At 61.2% G+C, this 26,457-nt stretch overlaps 1 protein-coding gene across 1 annotated transcript in view; it reads left to right on the plus strand.

Moving 5' to 3' along the window:
• Nucleotides 1–22,474, plus strand: part of KDM4B (lysine demethylase 4B) — a 141,194-nt gene extending 118,720 nt beyond the window's left edge. Inside the window, 13 exon segments of the mRNA XM_082621824.1 lie at nucleotides 6,695–7,137; nucleotides 7,581–7,701; nucleotides 9,703–9,881; nucleotides 12,160–12,382; nucleotides 13,999–14,075; nucleotides 14,361–14,416; nucleotides 14,599–14,707; nucleotides 18,902–19,093; nucleotides 19,095–19,149; nucleotides 19,152–19,333; nucleotides 19,780–19,899; nucleotides 20,393–20,485; nucleotides 21,549–22,474. Coding sequence (XP_082477950.1) covers nucleotides 6,695–7,137; nucleotides 7,581–7,701; nucleotides 9,703–9,881; nucleotides 12,160–12,382; nucleotides 13,999–14,075; nucleotides 14,361–14,416; nucleotides 14,599–14,707; nucleotides 18,902–19,093; nucleotides 19,095–19,149; nucleotides 19,152–19,333; nucleotides 19,780–19,899; nucleotides 20,393–20,485; nucleotides 21,549–21,725 — 2,027 coding nt within the window. The 3' untranslated portion in view covers nucleotides 21,726–22,474.
• The last annotated feature ends 3,983 nt before the right edge of the window (nucleotides 22,475–26,457 follow it).

Consider the following 26,457-nt stretch of genomic DNA (forward strand, 5'->3'; position numbering starts at 1 on the left):
ATGTCCCCACGGGCTGGAAGGGGGAGTGTCCCTGCGGGAGGCCCCCAGGAGCTGGAGGCAGGGAAGACTGGAAAGTTTCCCGGGTAAATTGCGTGCTGGCCTGTCCCAGACAGCCTGGCATGCCACTTGCCTGGTGGGCATCACGCAACAGCCCGCTCCACACGGGAGGGTCTGGACAGTCTGGGGAGGCAAGACACAGGCGGCGGGGGGCGGGGAGGGGGTGTGCGTCGGCACAGTCTGTGCGCAGGCACGATCACCCCGTGGAAATGGACCCAGAGGCTGAGGCCTAGTGACACAGGGAGCTAGCGGAGTTGCCCGAAACGGGCTGGACACACAGAGCCGCACCACACTTGTCACGTACGGGTGTTCACAGAACACATGGTTTTGAAGAATATCCTACCTATAATGAAAGCATCCAGAGGGTGATGCAGGCTGGAACAGACGTAACAGAAAATAAAATACCTTTATGGAGAAAATAAAGAGATGTTTTTGAAAGACAAGGAGGCGCTGTAACATAAACGGGGCTGCACGTGTTAGGGGGGCTCCCTGCAAAGGTGCTGGCCAGCGGCCTTGGGGGATGTTGATTTCGATGCAGCCGGAGGGAGCAAGGCCCGAGGAAGAGGGGTCGGGAGAGGTCAGGGCTATGTGACCGGCCAGCGGCCTGCAGGCAGGAGCAAGGACACTGTCCTGGGCTGCAGTGAAGGCCACTGCTCTTCCCTGGGGTGACCCTCACATGCAGCCCCGAATGTCACACGGGCACCCACGCCCCATGTCCCGTTTACTTAAAGTTCAGAAAACACGCCAGGCAGACACTGGGCTGTTTAGGGAAGCATCCGAGTCTGCTGGGTCTGCCGTGTGACAAAGTACCCGACTCAGGGCTTCAGGAACCGAGGTTCATTGTCTCTCAGTCTGGAGGCCGGAAGTCCGAGGTCAGGGTGTGGGCAAGGCTGGTTCCTTCTGAGACCACGAGGGAGGGTCTGTTCCAGGCTTCTCTCCTTGGCTCGTAGACGGCCACCTTCACGCTCACACGGCCTCTCCCTGTGTGCCAGTCTGTCTGCATTTTGCCTTTCAGAAGGACACCGGTCACATTGGATGAGGGCCCACCCTAATGACCTCATCTTATTAACTCATGACATTAGCAATAACTATTTCCAAATGTGGCTGCATTCTGAGGCCCCGGGGTTAGGACTTCCACATAGGAATCTGGGGGACACAGTTTAGCCTGTAACAGAGTAAACGTGCCAAAACCAAGAGGGGCTCCCTCGGAGTGGATGGTCTGCAGCTGGGAGGGGCACGTGGTCCTTCCGGCTCTGTGCCTGTGTCGTGAGTGCTCCGGGCCCCAGTTCCGTGGGGCGAGTCGGAGCATGGGCTGCGGTGGGTGAATGAATGATGGACCCTCTGCCGTGGGCTCCGGGATCCAGGGCCCCGAGTCCCATCGACAGGTGAGGCGTTTGCATCTGACTCCAGAGGCCATGGAGCTAAGCTGTAGGGAGGTTAGGACAGTGGTTGACATGGCTAGGTTGGGGTTCTGGCCCAAGAGGTTGGGAGACTCGGCGGGAGCCCCTGGTGTGACTGGCAAGGACTGGGGTGGTGACCGCCCTGCCCCAGGGTGGGCTGTGTGGAGCGGGACAGGAGCAGGCTGGGCTCTGTACCCGGGCCGCCCCAGGTGGCACCTTGCAAAGTTGCCAGGGGGCATCGGTGCTCTCATGGGGGTGGGGTAAGTGGGAGAAAAAGCAGGTGGAAATAAAGAGTCCAGGTTGAAATCTGGGGACCCGGGCCCTGGACGCCACCTCGGCAGGCCAGTGGGGATGTTGGAGGGTTAAAGGAGAGGACGCACACCCCGCTCGGGGCCTGTGGGAGGACGCGCGTCCCAAGGGTCTTGGCTTCAGCCCGAAGTGGCTTTTCCCAGGAGTGGAGTCAGCCCGTCGGGGGCCAGCCAGGGCGGGTGCTCCTGGGCCGACCAGTTCAGACGGTCCCGAGAGACAAGGGTTTTAGCGGGACCCCTCCTGGGAAGGGTGGGAAGGATGCCTTGCGACCACGGGCATGTCTCCTCCCTCTCGAGCAGGCGCAAGGGGCCGCCGGCCTGAGGCTGGATGCAGGGCAGCCAACAAGAGTAGATGCCCTGTTTACCCAACTGCTTAGCAAAGGAATAATGGTTCTCTTTTCATTAATTGAATTGAGTTAAAATGAACCTTCGCCCAAACCCATCGACTGTTTATAGAGACAGCCGCACCCCCCATGCCCCGTCACCTCCTGCTTGGACCCGGCCCCGTCACAGGGACACTGTGCCTCGGTGTCTCGGGATCCCAAGAGCTGGCCTCAGGCTCATGCACGGCGAAGGCCCGGTTCCTCTCCAGTTTTCCCTTTTCTAAGCAGATTGGTACCTAAATGGGGCGGGGTGGGAGGTGGTCTCTGTGCCCACTGAGAGTAAAACATGCTGCTGTAGACCAAACCCTGCAGGATGCGTGCCCTCCTTCCTGGCATCTGCAGCCACTCTGTCCCCCTTCCAGGGCCTCAGCCCAGGACCCCCAGGGCTTCTCCAAAAGGGCTGCAGGCTCCTTGCTCTGTGGTGGGCTCAGTGTCACGTGGCTGTGGACCCCAGGCAGAGCGGGGATGTTCCCAGGGAGGCGTCTCTGCTCACAGCTGGCTGCTTCCTTTTTCCAGACACCCCGTCCCTGTTCCACTCCAGAGCCTGGTTCCCAAGAAAGGAGGAGTTGGGGTGTTGGGACATCTCCTGGAACACCAGCCCCTCTAGAGGGGAAGGGGTCCCTTCAGGGGACAGAAGGAGGCTGCCACAGCTGGGGAGCCACGCGTCCCGGTCGGGGGCTGTCCCTCGAGCCCTTGGAGGAAGATCGCTCTGAACGCATCAAATAAATAAGTGCTCACAGTCGGGGGTGACAGCAAACACGTCTGGGGAACGAGTGGAAGATGTTAAAGTGGTTTCTACACTCCCTTTAATGCCAGCTTCATGCCCCTCAGAGCTGTGAGTGTGAGGGGCGTTCGGGCACGAGGACAGGACATTTTGTTTTAGGTTTGCGTCGGGAGGGTGTGTGCTTGCCGCCGCTGCTCACGTAGGAAGCCCCCTGACTGGAGTAGGCGGAGGCGGGCAGGATGCAGGTGCCTGGACTCTACAGGGGCAGGAGGGGGCCCGACTGGCTGCAGGTCCCTTGGCCTGGCGGTGGGGGGCTGCTTCCCCTCCTGGCTGCCGGGTCCCACCAGCTCCCGCTGCCAGGGGTCTGCAAGAGCAGCTGCCCCGTGGCCTGGCCCAGGATGGGACCAGCAGCCTCCGGCACGGCAAGCCCTGGTCCCGGCGGGAAGGCAGCCCGTGTCCACCTGGCTTGCTGGGACCGCAGGGGCTCCCTCCTCCTGCCTGGCCCTGGCCAGCTCTGGCCAAGCACGGCCACTGTCCCTTCTGGCAGCTCTGGAGCTGGCGGTGGCAGGGGCAGTGGCAGGGCCCCAGGAGGGCTGGTCCCAGAGCACGTGGTCCCCCGCAGGGCAGAGCAGGGCCGGGGATGGGTGTGCAGCCGCCCTGGGTCACTTCCCCTTCCCTCATGCGCCTTTTTTGACAGCTTTAGGACAAGACCCCAGGGGGGCGGCTGCACCCAGCGGTGAGCAGCAGGCTGGGCGGGGCATTGACACTCATGCCACAGTCCCCTGGCCTGGGCTCTGCTCAGGATGGATGCGGGCTGGCTGGGCCAGGCAGGGCAGGGTCCCTAAGCCAGGCAGCAGCCCTGCGCCCCCTGCTCTCCCCTGGGAGAACTTTGGTGGGAGAGGAGGCACGGGGGCCCCAGAAGCTGGCGCGGCTGTAACATCCATCGGCAGTGGGGGGGCGTTCTTGGCTGAGCCTCCCCACAAAACACAAGTGCCAGATGGGCCTCAGCAACCCTGCTGGGGCAGAGGGGGTCCCTGCCATTCTGCATCCCCTTGCACACCGGGGGCGGTGAGAGGCCCTGTGTGCTGGGGAGGGCTCCGGCTCGGGTCTGAGCCACCGTTCCAGCTCCATTTCGAGGCTCCTTCAGGCGGGCCAACCAACAGGCTTTCCAAGTGCGGCCTGCCTGCCCTAGGCCTCCGGTGGTCCCCACGGCGTGAGGACAGACAGGGCCCGGGCCCCCCAGCGTCCCTAGTGCCCTTGGGCTTGTCCCCTAACAGGGTCCTCTGGGTGCGCCCCCGTCAGCTTCCCAGGGCCTAGTGACCGTGAGGAAGGAGCCAGGGACGTGTCCTTCCCCAGCAGCATCTGGAGCCGGGGCAGCTCGCAGGCTCTGCTGTCCTGAGGCCCAGGAGGCCGTCGTTGGACTTCCGTTCAGGTGGCTGTGCTGTCAGGGAGGAGGGCATAGTGGATTTCCTTAGAGAACGAAGCCATTTCTCCGGAAGTCCCTGCTGCCGTGTCAGAACGGGGCTCTGGGCCGCCTCAGCACCATTTCTATAAATCAGTAGAAGCGGCAGGAAAGAGCCTGATCTCCTGGGCCCTAGAGGCCACCTCCTGGGGCCAGGCTGCTGTCACCAAACCTTAGAGCAGTGCTTCCCCCACACCTCTCCCCGCCCCCCATCGGCCCCCCACCTTTCAACGCCCCCCCATCTCCCCTCTCCCACGTCTCCTGGGACGGGGAGGTGACCTTTAGTGGCCAGGACCATCCAAGTCCAGCATCTGTAGGGGAGAAGCAGCTTTGTCTGCGGAATGCCCGTTTTCCTTTCCTCAGCCGGATAACTGTTCCTGGGGTGCTGGCAGTTGGGGGTTCCTGGGGAGCGTGCTGGGCTCCTCCAGGTGGGCAGAGGCACAGGAGGGATCCTGACTGCGCCCGTGCCCTGGGAAGGGTCAGGGCCAGAGGGCATGGGGGGCGCTGGCAAGCACTCCCTCCTCTGAGAATCTCTTGGAAAAGCTCGGCTGCCTGCTCAGGACCCTGCGGGCTGCAGCGGCCAGAGGGGCACCTCCACGAAGGCCAGGCTGGCTCAAGCCTCTGCACTCGCCCAGTGGGGGCCGCGGGTGGGGGTCGGCTCCCTCCTAGCGCTCAGGGCGGGGGGTCTGCCTGGAGGAAGGGAGGGAGGGCCCTTGCTTGACCCCTTCCTGGGTCAGGGCCGGTCAAGGACTAAGTGATGGCCTTGCCCTTGGGAGCATCATCCCACCTGTGTCGTTATCTTTGGCTGAGGGACGGGGGTGAAACACGGACAGGTTTTTATAGCAAGAGGTAAATGTGGATGCCGCGGGGCCCACCAGACCCTGTCACGTGTCACGTTGTAAGAGGTTTAGCCAGGAGAAGGACCACTGCTTTTCTGCGAGTTGTCCTTACTTTCCCGGCCCTCAGAGACCCAAACTGTGACGCACTGGAGCCGATGGTTCGCGGGCACCATCAGTAGGGTGACCACGGTCCATCCGCGGGCATCAGCTGCTGTCTCACCTCAGCTGTGACGCCACCTCCTGTGACGTCCTGAGCCTGTGGGGACCCGGGACAGGCAGTGAGGGCCTGAGCTCGTGTGCCCATTCTCCAGGTGGGCAGGGAAGGCCCGAAGGCTGTGCTCTGGGCCGCTGGTCCTTGTGGGCGGGCATCCCTGAGGCCGTGCACACCTCGCCCTGAGCACAACAGGCCTCGTGGAGCCCCCCGCCCGCATGCATCCCTAGTGGCTGTGTGATGTGACCACAGAGACCCAGTGGCTGAAAGCAACAGTCTTATTCTCCGACATTTTTAGGGGTCAAGAGTCTGACATGGGTCCCACCGGACTAAAATCCAGTCATGGGCAGGGCTGGCTCCTCTGGAGGCTCCAGGGGAGAATCATTCCCTGCCTTTTCCAGCTTCTAGAGGTGCCGCATCCCTGGCTCTCGGCCCCATCCTCCATCCTCACAGCCAGCAGCGCAGCATCTGTCTGGCTTCTTCCGTAGTCACGGCTCCCCTGGCCCCAGCTGGATCTCCTGCTTTTAAGGATCCCTGTTAGTACATGGTGTCCGCCTCAGGATCCTCAGCTCAACCTCATCTGCAGGATCCCCGCTGCCATGTCAGGCTCCGCACGCACAGGTCCCGGGGCTACAGTGTGGGCGTCTTTGGAGGACATGACCCCTCCAACCACACCGCCCATCTCCGTTTATTTGATGAACTGCATGCCCACTGTGGTCCTGAATTAAAATGCTGCTGAAGACACTCCCTGTCCACCTCCCTCCCCACCCTGTCACCTGTCAGGAAGCCCCCCAGTGCCGGCCCTCGTGTCTTCCGGGCCCTGCAGGCCCCTCTGGCACTTCTGTTTCACACAAGTAGAACCACTTGTTTATGGTTTGTTGTTTAAGGTTATGCTTTTTAAAAATTGCACAAACTGTGTGCATTTACTGTAGAAATAAAGGAAACTCAGACACATGAAAAGAAAATGCATCCCGCCTCCTCCCCCCTCCCCTCAGAAAGGATGTTCAGCGCTGGTCTCTTCCCAGCTGCTTTCGGACAGCTCGCCTCGACGCCCCGTGCTCATTCCAGAAGGTGCTCTGAGCGTGTGGCAGGACTCTTGAGGCCAGGGTGCTGCTGCTCCAGGGCTCGGCTGCCTGGCAGGGGGACCTGGCAGCAGTGACAACTGCCCGAAGCCTGGGTTCCTTGGGGGAAGGCCTCTCTGGCCCAGAGGGGGCCCTCAACTAGTGCAGCTGGCTCCCACTCGGGCTGGGGGGGCTCGAAGGGGGTGCCCCGGCCCCCGCCTCTGACTCATCTCTCTTCTGCCCCCACAGAGGACGGGAGGGGCAAGCTGCGGCCAGCCAAGGCCAAGAGTGACCGGAAGAAGAAGAGCTATGGCCCTCCGCACCTCCACCACCCGCTCATGCCCCAGCTGCCGCCGCCCCCGCCCACCCAGTTCCCCACCGAGGAGGTGCCCCTGCTGGAGATCCCGGCACCGGTCACTGGCCCTGAGGCCGCCGAGCAGAACCCCCTGCCACCGCCCCTCAACGTGGTGCCCCCCGAAGCGCCCAGCGAGGAGCCAGAGGTGAAGCCACGCCCCATCATCCCCATGCTGTTCGTGGTGCCGCGGCCCGGCCCGGCGGCAGGCGACAAGGGCCGCGTGTCCTGCCAGCAGGCCTCTGAGCATTTTGCCCAGAAGGGCCCCACCTGGAAGGAGCAGGTGGCCCCCATGGAGCTGACGGGTCCCGAGGAGGAAAGTGGAGCCGGCGAGGTGCAGGTAGGGGGCAGTGGGTGCCGGCGAGGGTCCCTGGGGCCAGGGGTCCCCCTGCCCCACGTGCTGGCCACGGCCCCGCTCGTCCCAAACGGCCCCTATGGATCCTGTCCCAGAGGCCAGTGGCACGTATGTGGTTTAGAAAACACTATGGGGGGACTTTCCTGGCAGTCCAGTGGTTAAGACTCTGCGCTCCCAGTGCAGGGGGCCCGGGTTTGATCCTGGTCAGGGAACTAGATCCCATATGCCACAACGAGGACCCGGCGCAGCCAAATAAACAAATGAATATTAAAAAAGAAAAGAAAAGAAACCACTGTGGGTGTTGGCTGCCCCCTTCCTGGGGTCTTTTGCCCCTGACTGAGGACACTGGGGTCCCTCTGAGCTGGGCTCCACCGCCTCTGCTTCTGGCCCCAGAGCTGCTCCCACAGAGGCCTCCTGTGCTGTTTTAGGCTCCGTCGACCTTTTCCAAGTTGAAGATGGAGATCAAGAAGAGCCGGCGCCACCCTCTGGGCAGGCCACCCACCCGGTCCCCGCTGTCTGTGGTCAAGCAGGAGGCCTCGAGTGACGAGGGTGAGCAAGGCTGCCCCTGGCTCTGCTGCGCCCCTGCCCTGTCTTCCTCTGCCACCCGCCCGGCCTGCTCACTCCCGCCACCCCCAGCCAAGGTCGGGCCTGCAGACCCAGCCCCGGCACAGCCTCAGACCCTCTCCCCAAATGCCGTGGGGCCGAGGTGCCCCTGCCCAGCCCACAGCTCCCGAGGTCAGGCCTGGCTGCCCCCAGGCCTCTGCCCTGCCCTTGTTTGCTCCATTTCCCCAGGGACGCTTGCTCTACTGGGCCCAGGGCCTCAGATGTCCAGTGGGGCCTCTGAGGGGCAGGTGCAGCCACCTGGGCTCACACCCTAGCCCACTGCCCAGAGCCGGGGACCGTGGTGCCATTTGCCTTTCTGTGACTCGGTTTTCCCATCTGTAAAATGGGGTCTTCTGGCCCCCTCAAGGGGTCCTGCCAGGGAGGTGCACGGGGCTGAGGCCTGTAAAGCGTGTGGCCTGGTGCCAGGCACACGGTGGGTGCTGGGAATGCCAGGAGCGCCGAGGCCAGTTGTCACCCAGAGCTCCTGGTGCGATGCTTTCACAGTCTCCGTGGTAACCTCTGCCCCCTCCTTATCCTGTGAGAACTGAGAAGATGCCGTCAGCAGAGGCTCCTGCCCACGACCCCCAGCACACTTGCTGTGGCCCTTGTGCGTTTGTGTCCCTTCCTGGCCCTCCAGGTGAGCGAGGACCACACCTCATCCTCTCACAGCCTCGGGATCTGTTCGGATGCCTGGTTGCCTGGTGCAGAGCGTTTCCAGAGGGCAGCAACGAACGATGGTAGAGGTGCTGGCCGCATCCCCCAGGGAGAGGCTTGAGAAACGGATTCAGGGTTAGAGGATCACGGAGCAGCATGGGGCCTGGAGCTGGCCCATTTCCAAGTCCATTTCCAGCAGAGACGTCCTGGCCCTGCGGTCCCTGCACCCGTCCTTGGAGACAGGGCTGCGTGGCCCCGAAGTGGGAGAAGCTGCTTCGAGAACAGAGGAAACCTCGCTCTTGGCCGTCACCCCGCAGACACCTGTGACTCACGATGCTCCGGGCTCTGATCTCTGACCTGAGGCCAAGCTGCCCGCAGGGAAAGTCGGCGCCGGACTGGGGAGCGGCCAGTCCCAACAGAAGTGACCCTCCCTGCCTGAACCCAGCGTGCGCCTGGGAGAAGTTGGAATAAGAGGCGGTGGCACTGGAGCTGGAGGGGCAGAGACGGAGAAGCTTCTATTTAACACTCGGCTGAAAGTCGGAGTGATTGTCTTATCTGCAGAAATCCTGCTAAGCCCATTTATCGTCTTCCGCTTCAGCCTTCCGTTTGAGACGCACGTGGAATGTGAAAAGCGCCTGGGTGGCTTCTTTAATTCTGAAACTAATTTGAGGGCGAGGACGTGGAGGGTTCTAGAAGCGGGTCTCGGGCTGGAGCTCTGGGAGCAGGAGGGGCCTCTCTGGAGATCAGATGCGGCCCCAGGGTCCCCGTGCATTGAGGCAGCCTCTGGCCTTATAGCTGGGACGGCTGTGGTACCAGCCATGCTGGCCCAGCTCCTGGGAAGGTTGGGGCCCCAGGGATGAGGACCCCGCTCCTTGGGCAGGTTCCTGGGGACCGCTGACGTTGATGCCAGGGCAGGTGGCACCCCTGTGTCCTCAGGAAGTGCAGGAATGGGATGTGGGGGATTGGGGACAGTGAGCTGGGAGTCGAGGCCGGTGGAGGCCAGCCCGGTGACAGGTAATGGGAGGGACATCTGTCAGTGCCCTCCATCTTACAGGACATTGGGGCAACAGTGCCCCCGCCCGACTCCCAGGGGAGTCTGTGCCTGATCTGCCAGGGCCTGACCATCCCATCTCCTGTCCCCAGATGGGATCAGCCCTGAGCAGAGGGGGGCCAGGGCACCTCCCTGTGGAAGGGCTCAGGGGCCGAGAAGTGGGGACCCATCCCCTGGAGCACGCACTGGGTGGGGTGGGGTCCTGGGTGCTGAAGCTCCTCCTCCCTCCCGCTTTACTCCAGAAGCCTTCCCTTTCTCCGGGGACGAGGACGTGGGTGACCCCGAGGCCTTGAGGTCTCTGCTGTCCCTGCAGTGGAAGAACAAGGCGGCCAGCTTCCAGGCCGAGAGGAAGTTCAACGCGGCGGCCGCCCTGACGGAGCCCTACTGTGCCATCTGCACCCTCTTCTACCCGTACAGCCAGGTGAGCCGGTGCTGAGGGACCCCCGGGCCATGCCGGGCTGGGCAGCGTCTGCCTGCTCCCGATGGCACCAGGGCTCGCTCTGCCTGAAGGGAATCCCTTCCCCCTGAAGGGAGGGTGATGGGGACCAAGAACCCATTTGCTGTTGGAGCCACAGTGGGCTCGGTAGAGAGCCTGACGGAAGGCCCCTGTGAGGGCTGCGGGGAGAGAGCCCAGGGTCTGCGTTTCAGTGGAAGGTAATTTATCAATGTGCCTCAAAGAGGATGAGAGTGCAAGGAAGCATCTCAGATGGCTGTCCTCTGAGAGGCCCTCAGCTCAGCCCAGGGGGCAGCGCAGGCAGGGGGCCCGGGGGTGGGCCCGAGTAGGCGCCTGCGTGGTGAACAGGGGCTGGCGGTGGGGGGCTGGAGCTGGGCGAAGACCCACGCATGGCCTGGCACCACGCGGCCCCCAGCTCTGTCCTGAGTTTCCAAGTTGTGATCGTGGCCTTTCCCCGCACTCTGCCCTGTACCATCCACCGCCAGGTCCTCCCGGTTTCCTCCTTAACCTGTTCCATGCTGTGTCCCCCTCCCCTAACCCTGACCACTGCCTGCCTCCTGCCCTTCCTGTTAGCACCTCATCACAGCCACGCATGGCCCAGCTGGAAAGCCCGCCAGGCTCACCACGGCCTCCAGCCTCTCCACATGCCCCACAGCCACCCTCTCCTGTGATATCTGCACGCACACATAGCACGCTCCGTGCTGTCCCCCAGCATCTCCCACACACCCACCCAGGCCTCTCCCTTGCCAGATGGATTTCTGTTCACTCTTTGATTCCACCCAGCTGCCACCTCTTCCAGGAAGCCTTCCTGGACCTGCTATCCCAAGCCGACTCCAGCATGCCCCCCAGCTTCCCCCACCCGCCTCTGCTCTTGCCCCTGCCCTCTGTTTATCAGCCCTTGGAGGACAGGGCTGGGTCTCACTTGTTTTGGGGTCCCCGGCTTCCAGCCTAGTGCCTGGCATCTTCCACGTATTAGCTGAGCTAGCTGAGCTCTGTGCCCTGTGCTGAGGGCGGCACACCCATCTCGAGGGCCCTGCCACTCAGAGCTGCCAGGACCTGTGGTCCCTAAGTGAGCCAACATCTGGTCGTGGAAACAAGTAAGACGAAACGTCCAGATGTCTTCTCTAGGCACGCGCCTCCTCAGCGCCGCTGGAAGTCAGCGCTGGGAACACTGGCTTAAGAGGCGAATCTCCTTAATCCCGGTTGCTAAGTGAAGTATTGTGACTCAGCTTAATCACGTCAACAGTATCAGCGGGCCTTGTGGGGCTGCCGTTTCCGCAGTCTGGAGCCCTCAGAGTTGGGGACCAGACTTCGCTTGTCCCATATCATGGGAAGGGCTGTGGCTGGATACTCTGCCTGTTTGGAAACCATCCGGTCCCCTAATCCAAGTTGCCAGGTGGGGCGCCCCAGGGCCCCACCACCACACACACACAGTGCATCAGGCCAGTGGTCTCTGGTGGCCTCTTTCCTTATGACCTGAGTCGGTCAGAGTCCTTCCGTCACTCTGGGTGCTGGGGAGGCTCGTCTGGGAGCCCCACCACCCTGTGACAGGCCCAGGGTTGCTGGATCCCGGTGCCATGGGCAGGATGTTTTCACCGCAGTCTCTTCATCTGATTGGATTTGGGGGGACTGGGGTACAGCCATCATGGGGCACATGCGAGTCACAGGTGGAGAGAACGCCCCACATAGATACACAGATAACACGGCATCAGGTGATGGTCAGGACCACGAGGACAGACAGAGCAAGGAAGGCCTGGGGGCCGCTGGTTATGTGAGCAGAGATCTGAGCGCCCCAGGCAGTGAAACGGCACATGCAAAGGCCCCGGGGCAGGACCATGCCTGGCGTTTGGGAGGAACAGCGAGGAGGCCCTCGTGGCCGGAGCAGAGCGAGCCAGGGGCAGTGGGATGAAGGCGAGAGGGATGAGGGCAGCAGGGCAGTGTCTGTGCTGTGTCTGCAAGTAACCCTAAGTGGGAGGGCTTGTGGGTGGGGGGGACAGGGTCTGACTGCCTTTGGGGAGGATCTCTCGGGGGCTTCTGAAGCAGGGTTGGGGGCTGGGAGGGTACGTCAGGGACACCCATGGTGGGGCAGTTGCAGGTGTCCTGGTAGGGGTGCTAGTGCGGCAAACAGCAGCCCGGGGTGTGCTGCTTGGGGACGGAGGAGCAGAGGATAGAGTCAAGGATGTCAGGGGTCCCCGCCTGCCCCATGCTGGGCTCTCCACTGATGATGGCGGCCCCCCTCCTGCAGTCCCTACAGACCGAGAGGGAGACTCCCCAGGCCTCCCTCGGGGAGGGCCCCTCAGCCACACCGCCTTCCAAAAGCGGTCAGAAGACGCGGCCGCTGATCCCCGAGATGTGCTTCACCTCCAGCGGGGAAAACACAGAGCCGCTCCCCGCCAATTCCTATATCGGCGACGACGGGACCAGCCTGCTGATCTCCTGTGCTAAGTGCTGCCTGCAGGTCCATGCCAGTGAGTGCTGGAGGGGGGAGAGCCGAGGGGTCCGCCACACACAGCCCCGCTTCACCCTCCCGAGACGGCCACCCTCGTGTCTGCGGGGCAGGGAAGCCCCTTCCTCTGGCTGCTGCTTCGGGCCTATAGCGGGACCTGGCGTCATGGGGTGGGGGTCTTGACCTTTGGGGGCAGGTGTCCTGGTCCTGGTCAGCCTCCTTCTGGGAGGTTCCACCAAGGCCTGCCCTCCCCGCCCAGGGCCTGGGAGGCAGCAGGAGATCAGGTACCCGTCAGGGGCCGTGACGCTTTTAAACTCCGCGCTTTGGGGCTGGAGTTGGAACTGATGGTAGAGCTGAGGTTCTAGAGTGGTCCAGGGGTCTGATTTATCTCTGCCATCAGTGACTACCCTCCCCCAAACCCTGAAAGCCCAACCATAGCCTGAGACAGGAAGATGCATGTCTGTCCCCTTCTTGGGTGGGAGGGGGCAGCGAATGTGAGATTAAGATCCCAGGACAGGGAGAAAGCTTCCTGGAGCCGCTTAATTTTGCGTGTGTACATCTCTGTCCGGCGCCCGCCCTGCAGAGGCCTGCCCGGAGCTCAGTCTGTCTCTTGGCTGGGAGCCCGTCTGCTCTGCCCGGCCGGGCCTGGCTGTGAGACATGCTCCTGGGCAGACGGGCCCCCCGGGGTCGGGGTTGGGGGGAGGGGGTGGGCAGCAGCTGAGCCCACCACCCTGCCGCTCTCGAGGGGCCTGAGGTCCAGCCACGCAGGGGGAGAGGAGCCTCCCTCATTGCCCTTGGGAGGCAGAATCCTCAGCACAGGCATCTTCCTTGAGCCAGACAGAGGGGGACACCCCCAGGCCTGACCTTGGCTGAGGGCCCCAGGGGATGGAGCAGGGGGCCAGGTGCGGGCTCTCGGGTACCTTGCTATCCCTCGGGTCGCCCCCTTCCTGCTGCCTTGCTTTCTCCCTGTCCTTCCCCCAGGGACCTCTCAGCACTGGCCAATGGCCCCTCTAGCCCACAGAGCCCGTTTGGTAGGCAGCGAGCCCCAGCTGGCTCAGGGTCCCCGCAGGACTGCTGGGCAGTGACCCCGGGTGAGGCAGGGTCCTAGGGCAGGCTGTGCCTTCTGCCCTCGCTCCGGGGCACGGTCCTCCGCCCCTCCTCCATGCCCCCTCCCCCATGCCCCCTCCGCGACTGTAAATCCGGACCACATCCCAAAGCCAACACCTTGGTAACCCAGAGCCTCCGACTGCGCTTTCGGAAACAGTGGACTCTGGGCCCAGCTCTGCTGCTCTGAACTCCGGGCTCCCCGAGGCCCACCTTGCATCTCACACCACCGCTCGGCCACCTTCCTCTCTCTCTCAGCTCAGAAGAGCCTGGGCGAGCCTCCCAGACTGGGGTGGGGGGCGAAGGCCAGGCTGAGTCTCCAGACCCGGCAGGGCTCCCGCTTGGGGGCCAGCTCTCCTTCCCCGCGTCCGTTTCCAGACTTTCTCCGGCTCTGCGTGCAGTGGCCCGCATTGAGGTAGAGCGGTTGGTGAGCACAATTACCCTCAGTGCCGCAGCCGCCCTTCCCCCGCCGGGGGGTCCCCGTGCAGCCCGCAGGCAGCCGCAGTGACAGATGCGCCGGCCCCTGTCTTCCAGGTTGCTACGGCATCCGCCCTGAGCTGGTCAACGAGGGCTGGACGTGTTCCCGGTGCGCGGCCCACGCCTGGACTGCGGTAACTCGCCCCTGCAGCTGGGGTGGTGCTCTGAAAGCCGGCGCGGCCCGTGGGGGAGCCTGTCCTGGGCCCCGGGCTCGCCCCATCCCGCAGGGTGACCTTGGGCTGGCGGCCTCACCTCCCTGGGTCTCGGGTGGAGCCCGACGCACTCTCGGCCCATCGCTTCCTGTGGCCGCTAGTCTGAAATGTAAGGACCGTGGGCGGGGGACGGAGCCGGTCCCGGAGCAGCAGGCGGGCGGCGCCGCCCTGCACACCCCTCACCTAGCTGTTGTCTGGTCCCTGTAGGAGTGCTGCCTGTGCAACCTCCGGGGAGGCGCCCTGCAGATGACGACTGACAGGAGGTGGGTTAGAAGGGACTCTCCTCCTGGGGGGTCCTGAGGGGCGATTTGGCGCGGGGGCAGGACCGGCAGGAGCTGATGAGGTCCCCTCGGCCTGGCCAGCCGGTGCGTACAATCGTGAGATGACCCCAAGGGGACGGAGTGCACCCTGTGACCCCTGACCCCACCTGTTCCGCCCCTCCCAGGTGGATCCACGTGATCTGCGCCATCGCCGTCCCGGAAGTGCGGTTCCTGAACGTGATGGAGCGCCACCCCGTGGACATCAGCGCCATCCCCGAGCAGCGGTGGAAGCTGGTAGGGACCCTGGAGTCCCTACGCCCCAGGGATGCAGGGTAGCTGCCAGGGAGCCAGAAGTTATGATTTCAGTTTGGCCAGCCGTTACTCTTTGAATAGCCGTGGGGGTACCCGGAGAAAAGCAAGGCTCCCCTCCCCGCCTCTATTTCCAGCTTTTCACACAGAGGAAGCCACTCACACTCTGCCCAGTTCTTTCCTGCCTAACCTGCGATATGCTGCCAAACAGAATTTGAAGTACCCAATCCAGTTACAGTGGTCATAGAACAGGGCTCTAGAATGTCTTCATCAGCCCTGACTGAAACTCTCACACGTTAAATGGCAGCTCCCTATTTCCCCTCCTCCACCCTTGCGACCATCACTCTGCTCTCTGCTTCTGTGAGTTTGTTTCCTATGCCTCGTGGAAGTGGAATCACGCAGCATGGGCCCTTCTGCGTCTGGCTTTTTTCACTGAGCATAACGTCCTCAACATCCATCCATATTGCTGCAAATGGCAGGATTTCCTTCTTTTTCATAGCTGAGTAATATTCCATTGTATTTCTACACCACATCTTCTGTATCCATTTTCTGTCGAGGGACACTTAGGTTGCTTCCAGTTCTTGGCTATTGTAAACGATGCTGCAGTGAACATGGGGGTGCAGGTGTCTTTTCAAGATAGTGATTTTGTTTCCTTCAGACAAAAACCCAGGAGTGAAATTGCCAGATGATATGGTAGTTCTATTCTTAATTTTTTGAGGAACCACCATACTGTTCTCCATAGCAGCTGCACCAATTTACATTCCCACCAACAGTGCACGTGGGTTTCCTTTTCTTTCTGTCCTCAACAATATCTCTTGTCTTCTTGAGGATAGACATTCTAACAGGTGGTTTTGATTTGCATTTCCCTGATGATTAGCGATGTTGACATCTGTTCATGTACCTGTTGGCCATCTGTATGTCTTCTTTCTTTTTTTTTTTTTAATTAATTTATTTTTGGCTGCGTTGGGTCTTCGTTGCTGCGCACGGGCTTTCTCTAGCTGCAGCGAGCGGGGGCTGCTCTTCATTGTGGTGTGCGGGCTTCTTGTTGCGGAGCACGGGCTCTAGGTACGTGGGCCTCAGTAGTTGTGGTATGCAAGCTCAGTAGTTGTGGCTCGCGGGCTCTAGAGGGCAGGCTCAGTAGTTGTGGCGCACGGGCTTAGTTGCTCTACGGCATGTGGGATCTTCTCAGACAGCGCTCGAAGCCGTGTCCCCTGCATTGGCAGGCGGATTCTTAACCACTGCGCCACCAGGGAAGCCCCATCTCTATGTTTTCTTTAGGGAAATGTCTATTCAAGTCCTTTGCCCATTTTTGAACTGGGCTGGTGTCTTTTTTGCTCCTAAGTTGTAGGAGTACCATCACTGGCCCCTCTAAGGAGCACGGCCATCCGTGGGCAGATGTGGTCTTGCAAGGCTCACGCCTCCTGCTCTTGCTGGTAACACACACACCCCTCCCCCATCTGGGAGAGCCTTTGGCTCAGTGGGCAGTAGGCAGACAGTGAACAAACACTGGCTTCCCTTCCCAGCTCGGCCACCAGCCAGCTGTGTGACTCTGGACAGATTCCTTGACCTCTCTGTGCCTCAGCCTTCCCCTCCATAAAATGGGGCTGCTAGCAGTCCCCTGTGTGGGGGGCATCAACTGGGCCACAACAGAAAGCGCTAATCGTGCCATCTGAGCACCAGCGTGTGCTCCAGGTCATCATCACCTGTGAGTTTGCAGGTGGCCGTGTGGGGGACATGTGGGTGATGGGATGTGTCTTGTGGCATCTGGGAGCTGGGTCCTTGGCCAGGAGTATGGACAGCATCCTGGCTGCTTGTCCTGCTTGGTTTATTTCCCAGCTGCCTGGGGCAGGCCTGGCTAGTGACACTCCTCCAGGCCTCTAGTGGGCAGGAGGCAAAGAAATGGGGCTGCGGCCACTGAACCCAGCGGGGAGTCCCAGTGAAGGCACAGAGACACCGACCGCGGAGCCCACAGGTGCGGGGCCCCCGGGCAGGGCTGAGGGGGCAGCCAGCTGGAGCCGTGTGGGAGGGGACGGACGGGGCTTGGTCAGGAGACGGGGCACTGGGGCCAGCGCCAGCCCCACCCAGCGAGGACGGGCGTTAGGAAGAGGCTGGCGCCTGCGGGTGATTCCTCCAGGAGCGCAGGCGGAAAAGGCCTCATTATTCAGGTGGAATGATGGTGCGGTGCGCTGTGCCGTGATAGATCCTCCCTCTCAGATGCTTTATGGATCATCTGACATTTCCAGCTTGCAGCCTCTTCATTACCAGCACTTGTAACGATGAATTAAAAATCCTTTTACACGAGGCTTGCTTGTATCGCCTAATGGAGCCTCGCAAGGAAGCCAGCGGTTAACTCCTGCGTGCCTGGCCACCCGCCCGCCTGCCTTCCCGGGGCCATGTGCAGGCCGCAGGCTCGGGGACAGTCACACCTGGTCATCTGCCCAACTTTCTGTCCCCGTGACTCCCTGGCCACTGGTCCTGGTGAGCGGGGGTGGCCCCAGCCTGCCGGCGGCCGGAACCTTGTGCTTACCCCCTCACCAAGCCACGTCAGGTTGTGAGGGCCGGTGGAGGCGAGGCTGCCGGGGCAGGTGCCTTGAACCAGCTCTGCCCTCTCGTTGGCCCTGCCTTGAGGTGTAGAGGCTGGTGTCACAGCCTGATGGGAGGGAGGGTGGGCTGGCAGGCAGGCAGGCAGTGAGGGATGACGGCAGGGGCCGGTGGGGAAGAGGGGAGGCCGGAGACATAGGACATGGTGTCTTGCGGCCTCCATGGCTGATGGCACACCCAGCCGTAGCCCTTGGCCTCCCGCTGGCCGCTGTTCTCCACCGATGTCCACACCCCACCATGTACCACCCCCCACCCCCACCCCCACCTCACTGCCTCCAGTGAGGGAGTCCTAGACACAGGACTCACCCTTAAGGCAGCCCTGAGCTCAGCCCTTGACAAATGGCCCGATGGGGGCCTGGCCTGTATTCCTCATGACGTGGAAACTCAGAATAATGAGCTGCCACCGGAGGCTGGCTTGAACGAGCTGCATGTCAGGCCGGGCTGTCGGGTTTCTCCTGGGCCTCGGCTGTGGGGTCGCGGCCCAGTCTCCAGGGCGGCTGTGCTCCACCTTCCGCTCCCCGTGGAGCCACGCAGAGCCCAGCCCTCAAGGGTGGTATTGTGCTTCTGCACCTGTCCCCGCGGGCGGGCCGGAGAATCGGGCATTGACGGCCTGATAATGAGATATCATTGCCATCGATCGTCGCCGGGCAGCACTCCTGCGGCGCCTTTGCTGTGGGGCTTCTCTGGCTTTTGAATGCGGTTTACAAAGCGGTAAAGGCCCGCTTATTAAATGCCCAGAGTGACGGGCTGGTGGTTGCTGAGTGGTGGCAGGGCGTGGCCATGGGTGCAGCATCCGCAGCCTGGGAGCTGACGCCCAGCAGAGCAGGTTGCCCAGGCGGGGCGTTCCCACGGCGTGGGCCCTCTGCCCCTCCTTATGAAGGGTTACACTGCAGCGACTTTCATTCAAAATTAAGATAAAATCCCCCATTTTATTTATTTATTTTCTTTTAAAAAAATCCCCCATTTTAAAGGGAACATTTTCCTTTTACTACATTCACAGTTAGGCAACCGTCACCTCTATCTAGTTCTAGAACATTCCATCACCCCAGAAAGAAACCCCCTCCCTATTGGGTGGCTGCCATCTCCCTCCCTCAGCCCCTGACAACCCCTAATGCACTGGCTGTCTCTGTGGATCTATCTGCTTGTTCTGGATGTTTCCCATCAGTGGAATCACACCCTGTGTGTCCTTCTGTGTCTGGCTTCTCTCACTGAGCATCGTGTTCTCAGGGTCCATCCACGTTGTAGCGAGTGTCAGTGCTTCTCTCCTTTTCATGGATGAATCACGTTTCACTGTGTGATTGTTGGTGCCTATTCCAGTCATGGAAGTGCTCCTGGGGGGCAGCTGCAGGCCGGGTTGGTGGGCCTGGGGTGGTTTTGGGGGGGGCTCTACATCGCGGTCAAGACTCTCCCAGGATGCCTCCACTCAAGGCCGGCTGCCGGGCCTCTGCACTCCAGCCCTGGGTCTCAGAGTCACTCTCCGGAGACAGACCTGGGGGCCTGGTCAGAGGCCTCCCAGCCCCAGGGGGCGGGGGCAGAGGCACTGGCCAGAGCCCCATTCCCACCGCCGTGTCCCCGCAGAAATGTGTGTACTGCCGGAAGCGGATGAAGAAGGTGTCGGGCGCCTGCATCCAGTGCTCCTGCGAGCACTGCTCCACCTCCTTCCACGTGACCTGCGCCCACGCCGCTGGCGTCCTCATGGAGCCAGACGACTGGCCCTACGTTGTCTCCATCACCTGCTTCAAGCACAAGTCGGGGGGTCACACTGTGAGTGCCTGCCTGCCCTCCGCCCTGTTCCCCTGCCCGCCCACCCGCCCCGCTGTGTTCTAACACCCCCTCCGCCTCCAGGTCCAGATCCTGAGGGCCGTGTCCTTAGGGCAGGTGGTCATCACCAAGAACCGCAACGGGCTTTACTACCGGTGCCGCGTCATCGGCACCACCACGCAGACCTTCTACGAAGTGAACTTTGACGACGGGTCCTACAGCGATAACCTGTACCCAGAGAGCATCACCGTGAGCAGCGCAGGGCTGAAGGGGGCGGGGCCAGGGGCGGTGGGTAGGGCGAGGGGCGGGCGCAGGCGCAGGGCAAGCGTTGCCCTTAGGAAGGGAGGTGGCCGGATCCCTCACAGAGGTCCCCTGCATCCAGGGTCACCATTGTCCCTGCTGGACAGGTCCAGGCTGTAGGGCCCCTGCTGGAAAGTGCCACCTGTTTCTGTAGAAACAGCAGAGAGCCAGGCCAGTCTAGATACGCCTGCAGGTGGGCGATTCCCCAGGGCTGTGGTGGTCATGGCACCCCTGGCCTGGGCACCTGCCCACAGCTCACCTTGATAGTTCAAGCTGAGAGCACTGCCTTCCTCCTGGCGGCAAAATCTACCAAATGGGACCTTTCTTAGCCCAGGCGAGCGTGGTGACCGAGGCCGAGGGCGCCCCTTACCCCCCGCCCGTCCTTCCTTCCACAGAGTAGAGACTGTGCCCGGCTGGGTCCCCCACCCGAGGGCGAGTTTGTTGAGCTCCGGTGGACTGATGGCAACATCTACAGGGCCAAGTTCATTTCTTCTGTGACCAGTCACATCTACCAGGTGAGGGGGTCCTGTCTACCAGGTACAGGGATGGGCTGGGGCGGGGCCCTCGACCAGGCCCTGCTGGGGATGATGGCGTTTGCCCGCTAACTGAGAAGGTCAGCACAAGCTGGAAGGTTGTCCAGCTGTCCAGTATTATCCCCTTTGGAGGTGTCTTCCCGATTTGTGTGTGTGTATGTGTGTGTGTGGTAGAACATACCTAACACAAAATTTACTGTTTTACCGATTTTTAAGCGTACAGTTCAGTGCCCTTGTTTTTTTTTAAAAACCAAGTCGGTTGTGAGTTTCTCACCATGATTGTGGAAAAGAAATTATTGAAAAGGGTGGAATCTTTGAAGAGAAACCACCCGTATCCCAGCGAGAAAGATGACAGCTGCTGACCCTGTGCTATTTCCCGTGGCTTGTCTGGCAAGCAGGCCGTGAGAGTGCGGGTGTCGGGCCTCAGCCAGGCCAGGCTGAGCAGCCAGCAAGCTGAACTGTGTCCCCTTGGCAGGTGGAGTTCGAGGATGGGTCCCAGCTGACGGTGAAGCGTGGTGACATCTTCACCCTGGACGAGGAGCTCCCCAAGAGGGTCCGGTCCCGGCTGGTAAGTGGCTGGGGGTGGGGGTGAGCGCTGCTGCCTGGGAGAGTGAACCGTCCAGGTGGCCTTGACCTCCTGCCTCGGCCTTTGCCTGTTCTGGGGCGGGAGGGTCAGCCCAGCCGGTGAGGAGGAGACAGAAGCGCCTGCACATGGATCTGAGCTGCAGGTCGGTGATGCACAAAGGAACGGGGGAGACTGGCCTCTTCTCACAGCCTTTCACTGTCTTCTTTCTTTTGTGTTTAATCCAAGGTTTTGAGGATTGGGCGCCATGGCCATGGGTGGAAGAGCTGAGTCAGAGCTGGTGGGGGTCTCAGATGCCAGGTTCCCTTGGGGGACGGACAGGAGCTGCCAGGCAGACGAGTGGCCTGTGTGCAGCCTGGCCTTGCCTCCTGCACTCTGTGGATGGCAGGGCGCCCGTCCTGCTAGGGGGCCAGTGACTGGGAGCTTAGGGCCCCTCCTCTGCCTGATGGGGGGCTCACTCACAGGGTGGGGGGTCCAGGCAGAGGCAGGACTGGGCCATCCCCAGTGAGCGTTGTTTCTCAGAACATTGTCATTGGCTGAGGGTCAGCAGCCCAGGGCCCTTGACCCCCATCAGGGCAGGCATCTCCTCCAGCCAGGCCCCCGAGTGGAGCCTATATTTCAATCTGTTCTGGCTGTGATAACAAAATATCACAGACTGGAACTTACACAACAAACTATCTCTCCTGGAGGCTGGAAGTCCAAGATCAAGGTATCAGCAGATACCTTGGAGTCCTGGAGGCTGGAAGTCCAAGATCAAGGTATCAGCAGATTCGGCGCCTGGTGAGGGCCGGATCCTGGCTTACAGACACCTGCCTTCTGGTGTGCTCACATGGTGGAGAGAGAGAGAGCGAGAGAGAGCTCTCTGGGATCCCTTTATAAGGGCACTGATCCCATTCACAAGGGCTGCACCCTCATGACCTCATCACCTCCTGATACCATCACACTGTGGCAGGGTAGGGCTTCAACACAGGACTCTGGGGGTGGACACAGACCTTCAGGCCGCAGCACCCCATCCGCACTAACCCCAGTGCCGTCTGATCTCCTGCAGTCGGTCAGCACGGGGGCCCCGCAGGAAAATGTCTTCTCGGGAGAAGAGGTGAAGGCCGCCAAGCGCCCGCGGGTGGGCACCCCTCGCGCTGTGGAGAACTCGGGGCGGAACCCGGACTACCCGGCCTTCATGGAGAGCCTCCTGCAGGCGCAGTGCTGGCCTGGAGCCCCGTTCTAGGACAGCCGGCCGCCCGGCGACCCCTTGGCCCAGCAAGGCAGGCGCGGCGGGCCCAGGCATTTGCTTGCTGTGAATCCCTGTCCTCGCCTCCGTGGCCCGAGAGGCTACCTCGGCGACAGGAGCGAGCAGGACGCCACATGCGCCCCCGGACTCAGGGAGCAGGGCCACGTGGGCTCTGGGGGGCCGGCGGGGGCACGCGCCACCCCCTCGACCCAGATTCGTAAACCACGTAAGCTCTTCTTCTCGAAAAGGTGCTACTGCATTGCCTGCCTCCTGAGCAGCCTTTGAGATTGTGACTTCTGTACATAAATCACCTTTGTGAGGTTCTTTCTATAAATACCTATTGTTTAAAAAAAATGCAAGAAAAAAAGGAAAGAAAAGGAAAAACAAGCCCCAAAGTTGTTTTCTAGATTTGTGGCTTTAAAAACAACAAAACAAAATGTCCTTTTTCTCAGAACCAAGATTGCTGCGGGAGATGAAAGCAGCTCGTCTTTTTGTTTGTTGTGTTTTCTGGTCTCGCTGGTCTGTGAGTGGCGGGGATGCACTGTAGCTGCGGTGAGGCCTGGGGGCGCCCAGGGATCCCGGACGGTGGCGCCTGGTCACTCACTCTCTCCCGATCGTGAGATCGAGAAGGTCCGGGTGGCTGGCACCGCCGCCAGCGCCCAACAGGAGGAGACCGGCAGCTCCCTGGGTGGCCTGCCCCTTGTCTGCGTGGCCTTTTGCAAAATAAACGCTCTCTCCTCTGGTGGCTCCATCTTCTGCTTCTTCCCCTCGGGAGACCCATCCCCCAGCTGAGGCCTTGGGTGGGTGGCCCTCAGGGGGTCCGGCTGTGGCCCAGGTGTGCAGGGGGTCTTCCCCGGAACCCGAGGGGCTGGCACATCCTGTATCCTCTCCGTGACGCGTGGATTTGTGTGTCCAGGAGAGAGCACGAGAGGGAATCGCTTTCAGCTCAGAGGAAATCTGCCTCGTAAGGGTTGTGGGTTGAGTTTCCAGGCAAAAACGTGCTTCTTAGCACCCCGCCTCTCAGCTGCCCCGCTGTCCCCTGTAGAGGGATTGAGGGCATCATTTGCTTGTATAGAATTTTTTTAATTTTAAAAAAGAGGCTCCAATGGTTGCCAGGCCAGAGAGAACTATGTAAGGGGAGCGGAGAACAACTTCCTTGATGGGGAGGGGGCAGGTGCCCTGGAGGGGCGGGCGGGGCGGGAGGTGCCAGGGGAGTCGGCGGAATGTCGGGGTTTCCTCTGCATGCAGCAGCCCCTGCCCCGGGGCGCTGTCACTGTGTTCATATGTAGTTTGAAAATGCTATTTATATTGTAAAGAGAATAAAAAGAAGCGGGCAGACGCCCCTGCGGCCCTGGGTTGGGCGGTGGGCCGGGCCCTGTGGCCGCTCTGGGTCGCACCCCGTCCGTCGGTCGTGGGTTCCCAGACAACTCTTGCAGACAGATGGTCTCACAGCAAAGGGGAACGCACACTTCCCCCACGAAGATACATCCGTGTCTGTGTGCGAAAGCAAAAAACAAACCCACCCACCCTGTTTTTTTCCTACCCGAGATTAAGGATGCGCGCTGTATTTTTGCCTAATTCCCCTGCCTCTAGGTTCATAATGAATTAAAGGCTCGTGAGCACTGCGAATTACAGCTCCAGGTCGTTGCAGTGTCTTCTTTTCTGAGTGGGCGCCGGGATGGCGGTTGGCGGTCGGCGGTCTCCAGCAGGGGTGGGCTCCGGTCGCCCCCTCCAGGATGGAACAGGTGTGGAGCCTCCCTGGAGGCGGGGGCCGGGGTGGGGGGGCACGCGGCCTGGCGCCGCAGCCCCTGCTCCCCGCCTCCAGGGTGGAAGAAGTTTCCTTCTTGAGCTGGACATCTGAAGCTTGACTCCACACAGACCCCCCGCATCAGAGGCAGTCAGGGACCCTCTTCGTCTGACCCACCCCTTGCTTGTCAGGGGCCTGTGGCCACCCTCTCCCCCAGCCCTCCCAGCCTCAACCCAGTTCTTGTGACATCTGAGCTGGGGAGCGTATCTTGTGGTGGGCGGCCACTGGGCATATGCGAGACAGTGGGGTCTCCCACAGTGGGGTGAGGCTGGGACCCCCGTATTCATGACCGTGGCGCTTGTCCAGCCAATACTGGGGATACAGCAGTAGGTGTGTCACCAGTGGGAGAGTTAGTACGTAAAATGGGATGTCAGCTGTGATATGGAGAACGGGGTGTCCTGAAGGAGATGAGAGGTTGAGCCATGGGGACTTCTTGGGGCACAGCCTGTGCAGAGGCTCTGGGGCAGCACCGTGCCTGACTGTTTGGAGGAACAGCCAGGAGGCCTGTGTGTCTGGAGCAGAGTGAGTGAGGGGGAGAGAGGGAGGAGGGGAGGGCAGGGAGGGGACGGGGCAGGCTGTGCAGGGCCTTGTGGGCCACGGGGAGGACTTGTGGTTTTCACCCCCAGGGAGGTGGGACCCTGGAGGGCTGTGGGCCGAGGAGGAGGGGCGGGGCCTGACTTAGTTGCTCACAGGTGCCCTCTGGCTACTGAGAGGAGGACAGACTGTGTGGTGAGGTGGGAGCTGGGGACCAGGGCAGAGGGGGCTGCGCTGAGCATCTGGATAGATGGCCTTTGCCATGACCTGGGATGGGTAGGCTCGGGCTGGGGAGAGGCCAGGAGCTCAGCTTTGAGCACGATTCCCCCCCCCCATATGAAGGTACATGGCTGGACATGGGGCCAAGGGCCAGAGGAGGGCCTTTAGGAGACATCAGCACCCAGGGGATATACTTACTGGACAGGTGGGCCCTGGAGTGTCTGTGCAAGACAGTGACGTGGGGGAAGTCAGGAGCATGGGGCTGTGGACAGGGCGCCCCCCTGGGCCTCGGTTTTTCTTCTGCAGAACGGATGTTCTTCAGGGTGCTGTGTCCTGAAATCTCCATCCAGTCATTGCCACCATCACCCCACTTCCCAGACCCCCTTTCATAGAGATGCTGCTTCCAGCGCCCTCAACAGAGCCACCGGGACTCAGTTTCCCCATTGCTACGGGGGATTCTCTGTGACATTGACCAGGTGAGTCAGCATCTTCTGAGCCTGCCTGGGGCCTGGCGGACATGGTCGGTCCTCAGCCCCAAGGAGGGGGCCACAGACAACAGCAGTGCAAGTGGCTGGCCCAGGTGATCTCAGCAGGGCTGTAGATGGCCCGCTGTTCCCAGCGCTCTCTGAAACGTCATAAAATGGGGAGGCAGTTTGGGACAGGCCATCGTGGACTGAGGCCAGGGCTAAGACACCAGGCTGGATCCCCAACCGTGCGGCCACATGGAGCGGTGGGGTCCATGTGGTGCTGGGCTCTGTGCCCAGCACTGGAGTTTGAGTCATTTATCAGGTGGCAAATATCAACCGCCCTGTGCCAGGACCTGGAAGGTGGCTGAGGAAGAGGGGCACACGGTCACTGCTTCTCTGGAATTTAGAGTTCAGGAAAGCAGGCAAACGATGGAAATGTAAGGGACCATATATGCAGCTTTCACACGTGTCCTAACGGACAAGAAGGAGGGCAGAGACAGAGGGTAAGCCGTGGTCTCAGAGACCTGTCAGATGGAATGTCAGGATCCTAAAGAGGTGATGTTTAGACCCGACCCCTCAAGGGAGGTCGATCAGATTTGGGCCAGGGGTGCGTGGTGTTGAAGACCGCAGCCTCTTAGGGCAAGGCCCCCGCAACCTACAGCCCTCAGTCCAAATCCGGTCCGCCACTTGTTTTTATAAATAAAGTTTTATTGGCACAGGCACACCCATTCATTGAGTACCATCTATGGTGGCTTTTGCTCTACAGGGGAGGGCTGAGCAGTAGCAGCAGAGACCACCTGGCAGCCCAAAAGCTAGACATAGAGTATTTGGCCCTTTACAGAAAAAAACTGTGCTCATTTCAGACTTAGAGCCAGTGAGAGGTGACAGCCTCCATATACCCACTCTGTTCCTACGACAGAATCATTCTCTCATGGGGCATCCCTCAGTGCCCAGATCCACCTTGTCCCTCAGAGGCTCCTTCTGTACCTAGTGAACCTCCCCCCACCCCCACCCCACAAAGAGCTTGGTGGGAAGAAAGGGACTTTGGCCTGGGCCCTTCTATCCAATCGTCATTCATCCCCTGGGGGCTGTGCCCTCCACACCTGGAGCATCTCTGCTCATCCTGCTGATTGCTGGCAGGAGGACCAAACACCCACTGTGTTCAACCCCTTAGGCTGCCCCCACCCCCTCAGGTCACCCCAATGCAGAGAAGGACAGCGAATTTAGGCCTCCCTTGGCCCCTGCAGTCTGCGAGTCCTGGCTCTAACCCCCGCTGTCACGATTCACGGCTTTTATGACGGTGCTGGACTCTGCGTGCCTGCTGCCCCATCTCCCCGTCACCAGCTGTCCCTCCCCCACTCTCCTGGCCACCCATCCTGGCTGCCCCGCCCCCCCGCCCCAGCGAGGCTGCTCAGGGACACAGAGTCACAGCCCCGAGAACACCACCAGGGAGAAAATCTCCCAAAGACCCCAAGGCCTGGAAGCCAGGCTCAGAGAGCCCTGCAGCTCTGGGCTGGGCTTGGAGACTCACCTCGGAGCTCCGGCACCCGTGCCAGGGAGCATTATCTATGGGTTAGATTTACTTAGTGCTTTTGCTCCCTTAATGGAGAAAATAAGAATTATTTGCTGCCACGGACGGCCAGCCTGAGGGGTGACACAGTGGCCAGCGGAGGCGGGGCTGGGAGAAGTGAGTGTTAGGGTG

Source organism: Mesoplodon mirus (assembly GCF_964341445.2).
Source record: "Mesoplodon mirus genome assembly, chromosome: 5".
Taxonomy (NCBI): Eukaryota; Metazoa; Chordata; class Mammalia; order Artiodactyla; family Ziphiidae; genus Mesoplodon; species Mesoplodon mirus.